Below are 13,763 nucleotides of genomic sequence, written 5' to 3'. Positions count from 1 at the left end.
CAGCAGAGCAGAAAATAGCTAAGTATCAGCTAGGAACTGCTGACATTTATCATTTTTGTTTATATCCTACAATTTTTTAAGACAGACACTTGAAACCATCTGTAGTGCACATAGCCCACCTATGAAACCACACATTATGAGGTATTATCCTCCATTTGTTACATCCACTTGTTGCATTTTGTTTTAAGTTCTATTGTAAATTCTTTGTGATGGGCTATGTCTCTCTGTTTGTGCTGCACCTACATAATGGGGTATGACCCTGATAATAAGAAGGAGAAGAAAGAGGAAGAATATGAGGAAGAAAGCGGGTATTAAATTGCTGAGGAAAGGAAGCCAATGGGAGGGATAGCTCAATGGTTTGAGCATTGGCCTGCTAAACTGAGGGCTGAGAGTTCAATTCTTGAGGAGGCCATTTAGGGATCTGGGTCAAAAATTATGGATTGGTCCTGCTTTGAGCAGGGGTTGGACTAGATGACCTCCTGAGGTCCCTTCCAACTCTGACATTCTGTGAACACGTAACAGAAGCAACTACGAGAGTGAAGAGAAAGCAGGGCAAGGAAGAAAAGCCATCAATGTAAGGAAAGTAAGATAACCAGGGAAAGGCAACCATCAAGGAGGCAAGAAGTGAGAGGCAACTGTTTGGGAGAAGACAGAAGCAACAAACAGTGTGCAATAAATATCAAACAGAATGGGAGAAAAAGGACAAGAAGAAAAAAAAATTAACTAGATTAGTAGTCAGTTACTGGTATGGCTAGCTCAAACATGATTTGTGTTCACACATCACATGGTTAAAAGTCTATTAACAACAATAGCAGCATTTCACCTTTGCCAGAGACTCATCCAACACCCAGTTCAGCACTGCATGTTTGCATACAGTATGGATATGACTCCCTAACTGCATTTGTTTGGTCAGTCCTCCTTTCCCCCATCTCCTTATTGCAAAGGGCATCCCATAGCACATTGGACCATATGATGCTGATGTTTCCTTTTATGCACATCCTGTGGACACCATATCCCCTGATGAAACGCTATGGAATAAATTGCCCAGATTTTCTCAGAATGTTCTGTACAAACATGGTTAGGTACCACATAGGAGCAGATTCGCAAACATGGCTGTGAAAGGAGAATATCTGCAGTGTAAACACAGACTGAATTGCTTGTTACTGGTTAAACTGATCAAGCCTCTAACTAAATTATTTTTCATAGCCTCAGGACATTATTGGTTCTTTACATTGAAGACTTCATCAGCAGCTAAAAATCTCAACTCTAAACTACAGAGCTTTACTATTTAATGACTTTTCACTCCTGTTATTATTGGTTCTCAACATATTGTCTTATACATATTCCTCTCTTCCCCCACAAAAAATAATACGACTCTGTGCAAAACAGAAAATCCACAGATCCTCTGGGTCTTCTACTCACAGATTTCTATTATCGATTATTATGATTAACATCAGTAGTTAGCTTAAACCAGCATGAATTAAGAATGTTGAATCCAGTCATATGTATTTTGTCTGGAAAGGAATATAAAACATTTACTTTTCAACTAACACAACTTCCCTTAGTTGTTTTATCTGATGACATTTCTTCTTCTTTTTGATCAGGATCCATTTATTCTGAAGTGTTTGAACAACCAAGATAGTAAGTAAACTGAAAAACACAAACTGTCATATCATTGTTTGATATTAATCCTATCAACTATCAGACCATTACAAGTTGCTTTGCCCAAAATAAAAATATTTAACTTCTCTTCAATCCAGTGGGTCCACGAAAGCAATATTTATACAGCTTTTTAAAATATGTTTAATGATATAACATGAAGGAATAAGATGAAACCAACAGAAAACATTTTAAATTCTTAAAATTGCAGAGACAGAAATACAGAGAGAAAAAAAACATGTCTATACTTCCAATGATTAAAATTTTTTTAAAGTATGTTCATCGACAGACATGATGCTCCAAATTCTTACATATTTTAAAGTTAGCTATCCTCTACTTCACAATCATAGTGCATTGTATTTCATGTTTTTCTAGTGCTAGACACCACAATAAATTCAGATTAAATTCTGGTTACATAATTTTGTAGCAAGCATTTTATTGAAATACTATATAAAATACTTCTATTTTGATATTTAACATTTGTATTATATCATACTACAATATGTAAACAGGGAGGAGGGATAGCTCAGTGGTTTGAGCCTTGGCCTGCTAAACCTAGGGTTATGAGTTCAATCCTTAAGAGGGTCATTTAGGGATCTGGGGCAAAAATTGGAGATTGGTCCTGCTTTGAGCAGAGGGTTAGACTAGATGACCTCCTGAGGACCCTCCCAACCCTGATATTCTATGAACAACTAAAATCTATGTTTATAAGCTGAGTTAAAATAGTTAACAGTAAACAATATGGAACAACAATATGATTGTTGTGCAGATGGCCACATTTCCAGACAACTGGTTTACATGGCCTGTGATATACAGGTCACTATACAGGAGGTCAGACTAGATGATCTGGTAGTCTCTTCTAGTGTTAAACTCTATGACATGGGTTTCTAAATAATCAGGTTACTAACCTGAAAATTACAACAAATTAACATGCCAGAATATGTGCTAAACCAAATAGATACAAAACTTTAGGACCCCCCTCTTCCCTTCCACACTGCCCAACAGTCGTGTTTGGCAACTTGCCAAGAGCCTGAGAGCTGTATCTAAATTGCATAGCATTTACATAAGTAAAAAACATACATGTATCAGTACTTGTGCTCTCATCTTCATTGACAGATCAAAAGAAACCAAGATCTGAGAATATGGCTTGTTAAGTCCTATTTATACCATAAAATGAAGCTGCGTAATAACTGGATCGCCTAATATGGCTGTAATTGTAATGTAGTGTTTTAGACATGAGGCCCATATTTGGTTTTATTATTTTATACAGTATCGAACAATTCCTCTCTTTCAACAGAATAAAATTTTATTTTATCATTTAAATAAAGTTATTTAGTTCACTTCTGAATGAATATAAATATAATCTTACATGTCCCATCCAGAGTCTATTGTTGGCTTTTGATAAACTTTTTATTTTTCCCATTCTTCTTATAGGTAATACTCCACTTCTTTGTTGTTTTAACTGCATCTATCCTACATAAATAAACCCTCTCTCCTCTCCAAAGACCCAATCAACCAAAATAAGCTTAGAACTTCATCTTTTAATTTATAATTAATTTCACTTAGACTACAGCGAGACACACAAGGGGAGAACAGCAATTTCTATTATGTAGAATTTGCAATCAAAGCGTATACTATGAACAAATAAATTTTTCAGAAGGAAAATTATTACGCTAGTCAAAGAATGGGAAACTATCTAAATGTATGTTTTGACATTTATTTTATCCTATCACAACTTTTTGGTTTTGTTTTTTCTGCCAGAAGTTGAGAGTGGACGACAGGCATTAGTATTAGTATTAGTGTAGTTAGTGGACGACAAGTGGATCACTTGATGATTGCCTGTTCTGTTCATTCCCTCTGAAGCCCCTAGCATTGGACACTGCCGGAAGACAGGACACTGGGCCTGACGGACCATTGGTCTGACCCAATATGGCCATTCTTATGTTTTTTCTTCTATACTAAACATGGTGCTTTTAATATTCATCTTTCACACCAAACACTTGCACATATGCCATTTGAGACATATAACCATAATCTGGAAATTGGCTTGGTGTGCAAAAGCCAAGAAAACGGAACTCTGAGACCAGGAGAAGCAGAAATCTATGTATTTTTAGTTCACCAGACAACATGAACAGGAATCAAGAGTTCCACGTTCTAGTACTATTACTATATTGTTGATTCAATCCTCTCCCAGCTGGAGAGGTATAGCCCACAAGTATTACTTCAAGAAGAGTCAAATATCATTAGCTGAGTGCAGCTTAGCTGAGTGCAGCTACGCACACCCCTTACTTCAATACACATCCAGATCCTGCAGAATGGAAACAAAGAAAGAAGACAGCACTGATACTTCTAGTCTTTATGGTTCAATTGATAAATAAAATCTGAAGCAATAGAATGCTGAGAGAGCAGGTGCAAAAGAGGTGTGAACTACCCCCATGAAATGCTTATTTTTTTATCCTAATGAAGGCTAATAATTTCAAAAACAGTTGTACAATTGTCTGCCTAATCTGAATGTACAAGTACTGCAACTGTACACACAACCTGGCTAATTGCACAAACAAATAATCAAAGGACAGAAATAGCCATGATCCTAAAAGCATCCTGCAACGTTTTTCTCAGCCAAATGATACCTACTGTAATAATAATTTTACTAACAAAGTTTAGTGGCCATATACTACTCACAATCTTTGTGCAAACCTTCTTTTGTTACCATTGGAAGATCCCCTGTAGTATATGGCTCTTAATTCGTAGCCCTGGCAAAAGGAACATAATTAAAAGTGTAATGTGGCCTTGTGTACAAAAAGAGGAATAGGACTAAGTATGATACATCTATATTTATGCAATGAAAAACCAATTCTTAAAGAGTTAAAAGAGGTGAATTCTCAAACAAAAAACATGTAAAATTAAAACAAGCTGATTAATGCAAAATTATAATATGTCAAAACTGAACAAAAGTGGCACTTTACACAGACTTCAGCATTTGTGGCCAACACCCTTGATTATTCAGGCCACAGATGTCAACAGTCCAGGGTTTTCCACCGTCATTCAGGGATACTGGCGTCCCAGCCACTAATCACAGCCAGGAATATGTGACAGCATTAGGCAGCCTTTTTTCCTTGAGCTACTTTTCTCCTATAGCTAAGCTGTCCTGTTCCCGCAGCCTCCTGCCTGCTTCTCCTCTCTCACCAGCAGGAAGACCCAATCCTCACCCACTTTCAGCTATCTACAACAAGGGCAGGAGCTGGAACCAAGTGCTCCTGAAAGACGAGATACAGCTGGCAGGCAGCTGAAGAGGAGCCTGCATGTGATAGGAGTTGAGATAAACGGGGAAGAAAGCAGGAGAAAAGAGGGAAGCCCTGAAGAGCAGAAATTGTACAAAAGTGTCAGTGGGGAGCAGAAGGATCCACACCTTTTCAGATATGCAGAGAACATAGAGGCTGTTAAAGGAGTTCTGTGGTTTATGTAGACTCTAGATAATTTTTTCTCCCTTTTCTCTCTCAGCACAGTAAGAAAGTCCCCTAGAATTTACACAGCTGCCTCATGACCATCAGGTGCCAATTTCTTCGGAAAACTATCCCTGACCACTTTCCTCTATATGGGTAACTTTGCTCACATAATGGTAACTGCAATGTTTTTAAACAAACAGCACCAGCAAAGAGGGACCCTTGTCAGCAACTCAGCACCAGGCTGTGGGCAAATTGCAGGCACCTTCACACTTCAGAGTACAACCTCAGTTCTCAAACTGTGGGTCAGGATCCCAAAGTGGGTCACAACCCAGTTTTAATGGGGTCACCGGGCTGGCTTAGATTTGCCACTGCCAAGAGATGAAGCTGAAGCCCAAGCCCAACTGCCCACGGCCCAAGCCGAAACCAAAGGGCTTCAGCCCAGGGCAGCACAGCTCATGTTACAGGCCCCCTGTCTGGGGCTGAAGCCCTTGGTTTTTAGCTTTGCCCCCTCCCCACCACCTCTGGCAGCAGGCTCAGGCTCAGACTTTCCTCCGGGCAGCAGCAGAGCTCAGCCCCCGTCCTGGGGTCATGTAGTAATTTTTGTTGTCAGACGGGGATCGCTGTGCAATGAAGTTTGAGAAACCCGGGTGCAGAAGACTTCCAGGCGGCGTGTGAGACTAAGGGCATCCTAGCACGGACAGCGCACACTGTGGACGTGCACCGTCCCCCCACCTCAGCGCACAAGAGCCGCAGGCCTGCACCCGCGCCTCAGCCCCGGGTTGCACAAGTAGGAGCGACCGCGCCCTTCCTCGCCCACAACCAAAGACGGAGAGGGCCCAGCCGATCAGACGCAGATGCCGCACTGTATGCCGGGAGCCGTGGTCCTCCTGAGGGAAAAATAAGGGATGGGCCCTAAGCTGCGTCCCCAAGCCAGAAGATCCCAGCTCTCACCTATTGAAGTTAGTTAGGCCAGCGGATACTGAGCATGCGCATTGATACATTTCCCCCCACCCCAATCCTGATTCTAAGCGTGCGCACTGACACCGCACCACTTCCCCAGTTATTTGCTGGGCATGCGCACTGATAACCCCCTGCCCCACTAGTCCTTCAGTTATTGAGCCTACCTACAAACCTGGCCGCTTGTGGTTGAGCCTGCGCACTAAGATATCCCGGACCCGATCGGCCACTGATGAGCATGCGCAGTGTGAAACACGAGCTGGCCGGTCGCTGAGCCTGCGCAGTGCGGACCCTTTCGGGAAGGTTCTGTGTCGTCTGTGTCGCTACTACAGCTTTTCTCTTCAAGGAAAATCCATTCAGGGTACGGGCGACCTGCAGCCCCAGCCCCCCACCCTGCTTCGCCGGGACCCGACCGCACCCCCTTCACGGTCCAAGCCCTGCCGCTCTCACTCAGGAGACCTGACCGCAGGCCCGGCCTGTCCCCGCGCCTCCCTCCGAGCCCCAGCCCCATCCCTGATCCTGCTGCCTCGCCGGCACCCAGCAGCCCCCGGAGTCTGGGCGCAGCTCGCCTCGTCTTCTCCCTTCGCTGGGAGCCGGCCGCGGGGCTGGGGCTGCCGGGGCTCCCGGGGCCAGAGAGGATGGTGGGCGCCGTCTTTGCGGTTGGGGCCTCGCGCCAGCTAAAAGCATCTTCTTTGGGGCCGTTCTGGGGTCTCTAGGTCCGCGGGAGCCGAGGCGTGCTGAGCTCCTGGCAGGATCGGGCCCAGCTAGGTTAGCGCTGGGCAGGTGAATCTTCTTCCTTTGCTGCGGGGCTGATCTTCCCTTCCGTCATTGGGAGCAGAAGTGAGGCCCAGAGAGTGCAAGGGGAGGGCAGATCTGCTACAGGAGGAGGAAAGATCTACTAAGATCTTTCTGACCCCTTCAGCCCTGCTGCTAGAGTCGAATTGAGGGAGAAATCTGTTGCCTCTTCTCTGGTTCAAGTGTCGGGGAAAATGGGGGGTGGGGGGGTGACCTGCTGTCTTTCCCTCCTGTCCTACTGCAGCAGAGGAAAATGGGCCAGCCTGCAAGCTGCAGAACTTGATGGCATCAAATGTGGAGCCGAAGTGGCTGCTTGCTGTGCTTGCATTTAGGGTCAGCCCTCTGAGACGGACCATCTTAATGGAGAAAGAGATTGGCACCGTGTTAACTGCGCGGTTCTCTCTCCTTTGCTGCAGTGCCCACTTTCACCGTTGCCTCCTGCTCTGCCTGCTCCCGCTTTCAGCATGGTAAAGAAGAATACTATCCCCGATGGGTAAGTATCCCTCACACTGAGAGAGGCAGGAGCGGGCCCAGCCCCGCCTGCAGGGAGGGGGCTCTGACTGCCCCATGCACTCTCTCGCTACAGCGTCTCCTCTCTGCCACCTACAGCCAGTTAAGGTAGGTATCTGCTCCAAGACAGGGAAGACACAGCCCACCATCCCCCAGGTGAGTATAATATCCCAGCCTGTCTGTGAACGCTTCTCCTTCATCAACCACACATAGCTCCTCTTCCTAGCCGCCCCCCCGCAATTGCGTCCTCACAACTGGGGGAGGGGGCGGGACAGTAGTCCATCCTTTCAACTTCTCAGATGTTTACAGTACCACCAAGAGCTGGGGAGGAGATGGGGGAGGGGGGCAGATGCTTGCATGCATGTGCACAAGAGACATTCTCATAGGTGCAAGTGCAAAAGCCCTTTTTTTCCTCTACTTGTACTCTTCAAGTGAACTATTAGAATGTTTACTCGTGATGTCTCAGACAATAAGTCGCAGCATTCTATCCACATCCTAGTGATCTGGCAGTACGGCATGCTAGGACCACTGGCTTTGCTTCCTATTAAAAATGAAAGTGGCTGCGATCTCCTTTTTTTTTTTTTTTTATAACAGATGTAGCCTTTGTGCTACTGGCAGTTCACCAACAGATTCAGTTGGGTGCACATAAACTTTTAAGGGCTAGTAATATGGAGTAGTCAGTGAGGCTTATGCCTTTCATCAGAAGATCTGAGTGTTTTAGAAAGGTGGGTATTATCCCCATTTTACATTGAGGGTAAAGTAGGTTTATCAAAGCCTTTGAATGAATTACAAAGTCAAAAATAGTACATAGGAGTCCTGATTTCTATTCCCTGCTAAAAAGATCTCTTATGTTGATATTATAAAACCAATCCAGGGCAAGTAACTTCAAAGAATTTTAGATGAGTTTGGTCATAGCAGGCTGGGGTCAGGAATTAAAACTTACTAAAAATATCAGTAGCTTTTTATTATTTATAAAGTATTTAATAGTTTTAACTTAATTTGTTCTTCCACTTCCCTTCATACTGTATTCAAAGTTTTAAATGAAGTTAGATTAAAAGTTTTACTTATTTTTATTTAAAAGGTCTTAGGCTTATCAAACAGAAAGGAAGGAAACTGGAAAGAATTCGCATCTTGTTCATTTTCTTCATGGCTTAGGCTTAATATTACAGAATTGAGAACGTGTTCAGTAACGAATTGTCCCTTCCTTCATGCCCTGAATTTGAAGGAAGTGAAGCAGCTCTGACCTAGACACACAGGCTACAGGCATTCCTTTTTTAATTATGGATAGGGTGACCAGACAGCAAGTGTGAAAAATCGGTACGGGGCTCGGGGGTAATAAGAGCCTATATAAGAAAAAGACCCAAAAATCAGGACTGTCCCAATAAAATCAGGACATCTGGTTGCTCTAATTATGGAAGTTATCCTAGTTTCTACTTACACACTGTATAATTAGACACTAACACCTGTGTACATTCCCAAATTGAGAAATAAGCTCTATCCTGTAGGAGAGTCATCAGCTAATAAAATTTAGGAGATTAAGTTTAAAAATTTAATCTAATTCCTCAGTTTATTTTATACTTTCCCAAATTATGCAGCTGTGTTTTTAAAGATTGTTAGTCTCTCAATTGCATGGTTTTTGTCAGATGAAGACATTACAAGTTCTTTAACAACCTTATTTTTAATCTTAATTTCTTATGTAAACATTTAAATATGTTTCTAGTGAAACAGCCTTTAACAGTATATATGTGTTCACTTAAAATTAGAAGTATTTTTGAAAGGTGACCCAAAAGGCTTTTGATCTGCCAAGATCAAAATTGGGGTACTTATTTTCTTGGTATGGTTGATAGAATTAGTAATATAAAGTAGTGTAAGGAATGCAGTTCCCTGGCACATTTAAGTTTTAGTGGCATTCCTAACGGTTTCTCCTGCAGATGAGTGAAAAAGGAAATTATTTTTATCTAATTGTTTAAAATGTCTCCGGTCTTATTAAGTCTACATAATATGTTAATTATTTCTATTTCTTTTTGGTGCACTATTAACATTCTTAATATGAATTTTCTGGTAAGAAATTGCTTGTGTGAATATGTTAACTAAATTGTCGAAAACTTTCTGGGCAAATTGCTCTGAACCATTCAGCATTCATGATAGGTTTCAGAGTAACAGCCGTGTTAGTCTGTATTCGCAAAAAGAAAAGGAGTACTTGTGGCACCTTAGAGACTAACCAATTTATTTGAGCATAAGCTTTCGTGAGCTACAGCTCAAGTGAGCTGTAGCTCACGAAAGCTTATGCTCAAATAAATTGGTTAGTCTCTAAGGTGCCACAAGTACTCCTTTTCATTCAGCATTCAGTTTCTTTACTCGGTTTATGACCAGAAAATTTTAAACAGGACAAGTTCAAGCAGGTTAGGAACTATGCAACTCAAAGCAATACCATCAATTTAAAATCTACTGTAAAAACTACAGTTAGCCCTGAATCACCTCCCAGATTTTATTTGTTCTCATCCCTTGTTGCTCTGAGAGAGTCCTGTGCAAACAGGAGAGACTACATGCAGAGGAAACAGTGAAACTTAAGGCTTGTCTACACCATATAAGTTGTACCACTTTATACTGGTATAATTAAAACAATACAAACCCCATAGTGTGGATCAAGTTATACCCATATAAAGGGGCTTATACTGGTACAACTTATTCTTGTACAGGAAGGGGAATAAACTATATGATATGAGACACCTTTATACTGGTAAAACTACATTCACAATATGGGGTTGTACTTGTATAACTATTTTGGTTAAAAAAATTATACCCTTAGGCTGAAATAATTATACCAGCACAAAAACTGGGTAGGCCACGCCTTGCAGTACATAGAGTGCTATCAAAAACACCACTTTTTCTCCCACTTTTCCCCTCTAATTTTTCATTTTTAATATTCAGTTTTAATTGTAACAATAATAGCTTTAAAAAATTTTAGATGGAAGTTTGGTACATATTTTTAATTTTACATTGTCCCTCTAAGATCGGATTCTAGAGTGTTCTGTCAACACATCTTTAACTAACTTCACTAATTGTATTTTATTCCTTATACAAAGTCACCTGAAGAAAGTACTGTTTTGAAGGGCAGCAGTGTCTTAGGCTTGGTCTACATTACTAATTTATGTTGGTATAACTATGTCGCTCAGGGCTGTGGAAATTCCGCACCCCAGAGTGATCAACACCAATGAGCGATGTAGTTATACCGACCTAACCCCCAATGTATATAGCTGTATGTTGACAGGAGGGCTTATTCCGTCAACATAGCTGCAGCCTCTCAGGAAGGTGTAGTACTTGGCATAGGTAGTGTCTTCATTAAGTGCTTTGGTGGCACAGCTGCACCAGTGTAAGTGTAATCAAGCCCTTATTTTTTTATTTTTCTGAAATTACATTTAACCTGAATGGCTAATTACTTTAACAGGTCTTTATATAATTATTAATCCATTGGTACCTGATTTCAACAAATAAAACAGTATTGTTTAATTAGACATTTTAAAAAGTAAAAAGTTGTTTATAAAGCTTTGTAATTCATTGATATATTAGAAATGCAGTCACAAAATTAGAGGACCGTGTCTTTAGTCATTTTATTAGGGAATAAAATTCTTCTCTTATTGGTGGCTGTTCAAAAGAATACTGCCAAGTATATCAATGTTTGATCAACCTTTAAAACTTGGTGATGAATGAGTTTTGAACTCTTTTTTTTTAAAGACTATTGCATATACATTTTTTTAAAAATCCCCTTATGTAAGGTGTGTATGTGGTTCTTTTGCTGAACCAACCAGTAGAGGGAGTTCAAGTTACTTAAACTATTTCCAGAGCTGCCAGGACACTAACAATGAAAATTATACTTATTTATGCACCAGAATTCAAATTAAAGACAGTGAATACAATTTCCATCACAGTTCTGTTCTGCTCTGAAGAGTGACTGTAAAAATGGCACCATAGTCATGAGCTCTATCTACTCCTCCTGTTCAGACTTACATATGTTGTCTTAAATGATAAAAAGGTATTTTTACTGCTTTTTGCTTCAATTAACACTTTGGAACTAATACAGTTAAGTGAGAGTAAGTTGAATTCTGCTTATTCTTGTGCACCATAAGAAGAATTGTTTGCTTAGTTCCAAGCTTAATTAAAGGCAATGGAACTACACATGTCAGCCTTTGATTTTAAGACCATCAGTTTTGGACAGGTGTAACTGAGGGCCTAATTTGTCCTCCTGAACACCTATTTGTGAGTCCGCATGAGAAGAAAAGTTCAAAGTTTGCATTCAAAGTTGTTCACAGGGCTAGCAGTGTAAAATAAAACATTGTTTTAGAGAGAAACTGAGCAAATTTGCTCTGGAAGTCAGTGAGACAATGTGTGACCCCAGAAAGCCTTTTGAAATCTGACCTCAGAGCAGAATCACACTTTAAAAACACAGGAGAAAATAGGGCAAACCAAGTTGCATGAGATCTTTGTTAGAAATCTGTGGTATCTTTATGAGAATTGTACATTTCTGTAAAGCACTTAGACCCAGATCCTGAGTTGCAGCACACAGCTCAAGTATACTATTCTGGAGATGAACTTATGCAATTTGCAGTATTTCAGTCTCTCTCTTTCTATACAGTTTAGTTATTTGGCATATGTATAGTATCCGGTTTGGAATTCTGTTTGTTTTTGGGTTTTTGTTTTTTTTTGTGGGGGAGCGTACTAAACTCTGAAAATCACTCTCTAAACATGCATATTTGTAAAGGACTGCAAGTTCTGGAAACCTCTGAATAGTTAAGATTAGATTCAGATAGTCATCTTTCAAGTTACTTTTCTCCCCAGTGTAACTTTTTAAACATGTATATCTGTCTTTACCAATTTTCCACTGTTAGTCAAAAACCTTTCCCAACAGACAAATGCTAATATTTTAATTTCTTTGCTGAATCTGGATTCCTGGTGTACTTCAACACTGGAGTTTTCTGAGCTATTATATTCTGGAAAGTACCATGGTAGAGAAATGTGTTGCTTTTTTACTTTAAGAAATAAGTCTAGTGTCCATTAAAGACACTAGAATGATAGTATTGGAAACAGGAATGTTCTATTTATGTATAGAACAGATAGATAGAGCAGAGGCAGTGCAGGCATCCCATAGGACATGCCTGCTGTTCCTCTAAATCTATTGTACCTGCTGTATCACAAACAATCTTGGACATAGCCCACTGAGCTATCAATTATCCTGTGCATTATTGCTTAATAATGCCAGTGAGGACTGCCAAGCCAAAAACCAAAGGCTTTATGCTTTCAAATTGCTTCTGATACTGAGAAATCCAATTGTACAATTCAACAGTTCTGTTATTTTACTCCTGTAAATTAGTCACCTAACATTCTACTTGCCCAGTTACCTGTGGAAAAGGTAGGCAAGTAAATCTTGTGCTTGAAAATAAAAACCAAAGTATGTCTAAATTGAGTGTGAAATGTACAAAATAAGTACAATGAAGGTAACTCATTGCATATTTTATCTGCAACTTGTTCTAATATAATTTTACTTTCCTGTTGAGAAGATACCAGTAAGCTTTTTCCAAGAACTGATGCACAGTGGGATCTACTGCAGCAGCCAAAAAACTGAATTCATTCACTAGATAACAGTGATTCCCAAAGTGCATTTTTTTATGTTATCATTTAGATTGACTGTTCACATAGGTGAAAACAACTGCTAACTTTATTATTAAAATATGATTTACTGTTTTGGTGTTACCAATGTTGCATTGAACAGACATAACTGCAAATATTGCTAATATTTGCACCTCTGTTTGACCTCTATTTTATGACTGTTCAGGTGGATGATAGTTAGTGGTTCTACTTCAATGATATCTAGTCTCTTAATATAAAGATATCCAGTCTGTTAAAAATCAAAGCAGTAAGCCATTCTTATCAAATATAACTTGTATTTATAAGAGTGATCTGCAAGTCTTCTGTCCAAAACAACATTTGTAACATGGTTTGTTGAAGTAATTTCCTTGCTGTCAGACATCTGTCTCGGAGCCTAACTGAAAATGTTCAGGGTCAGTAACCTAATTTATTTATGGTCACCTTATTAACTTAGGGTAAGCTCATCTTTCTGTGTCCATCTCTTTCTAGAATTGCTCCCTCTTGTACCCACATCAGATTAGACTCTTACATTTAGAGCCTGTCACTGATCTTCAATCACGCTTCAAACGAGCTCTTTCCTAAGTTTCCATTTTCTTCCTTTTCTCCATCCTGGTACAACAAGGGACCATTGCCATTGGTTCACTATTAAATACATAGCCATTTGACCCCGGGTCAGCCTTGTTCCCTTATACTTGTTACCAGGATATATGTAACTAAATGTGATGGGAGCTTTCTTACTTTGTTTTTAAGAGG

At 40.3% G+C, this 13,763-nt stretch overlaps 1 protein-coding gene and 1 long non-coding RNA gene across 2 annotated transcripts in view; one reads left to right on the top strand and one right to left on the bottom strand.

Annotated features, from left to right (window-relative positions):
- Positions 1-3,344: 3,344 nt before the first annotated feature.
- Positions 3,345-6,080, bottom strand: LOC311523439. Its single transcript, XR_014712337.1, has 3 exons — positions 6,057-6,080; positions 4,342-4,412; positions 3,345-3,967 (listed from the first exon to the last, which is right to left on the bottom strand). It is a non-coding gene; the product is annotated as an uncharacterized lncRNA (long non-coding RNA).
- A 263-nt stretch (positions 6,081-6,343) lies between these two features.
- Positions 6,344-13,763, top strand: part of LOC311523438 (uncharacterized protein) — a 31,898-nt gene continuing 24,478 nt past the window's right edge. Inside the window, exons 1-2 of the mRNA XM_084633428.1 lie at positions 6,344-6,423; positions 7,274-7,350. Of these exons, the coding sequence (XP_084489554.1) occupies positions 7,322-7,350 (29 nt within the window). The 5' untranslated portion in view covers positions 6,344-6,423; positions 7,274-7,321. The remainder of the gene's footprint in view (positions 6,424-7,273; positions 7,351-13,763) is intronic.

The sequence above is a fragment of the Lepidochelys olivacea genome, assembly GCF_965140295.1.
Source record: "Lepidochelys olivacea isolate rLepOli2 genome assembly, chromosome: 7".
Lineage (NCBI taxonomy): Eukaryota > Metazoa > Chordata > Testudines > Cheloniidae > Lepidochelys > Lepidochelys olivacea.
Note: the sequence above shows the minus strand (reverse complement) of the source record. Positions and strands in the feature narration are given on the sequence as shown.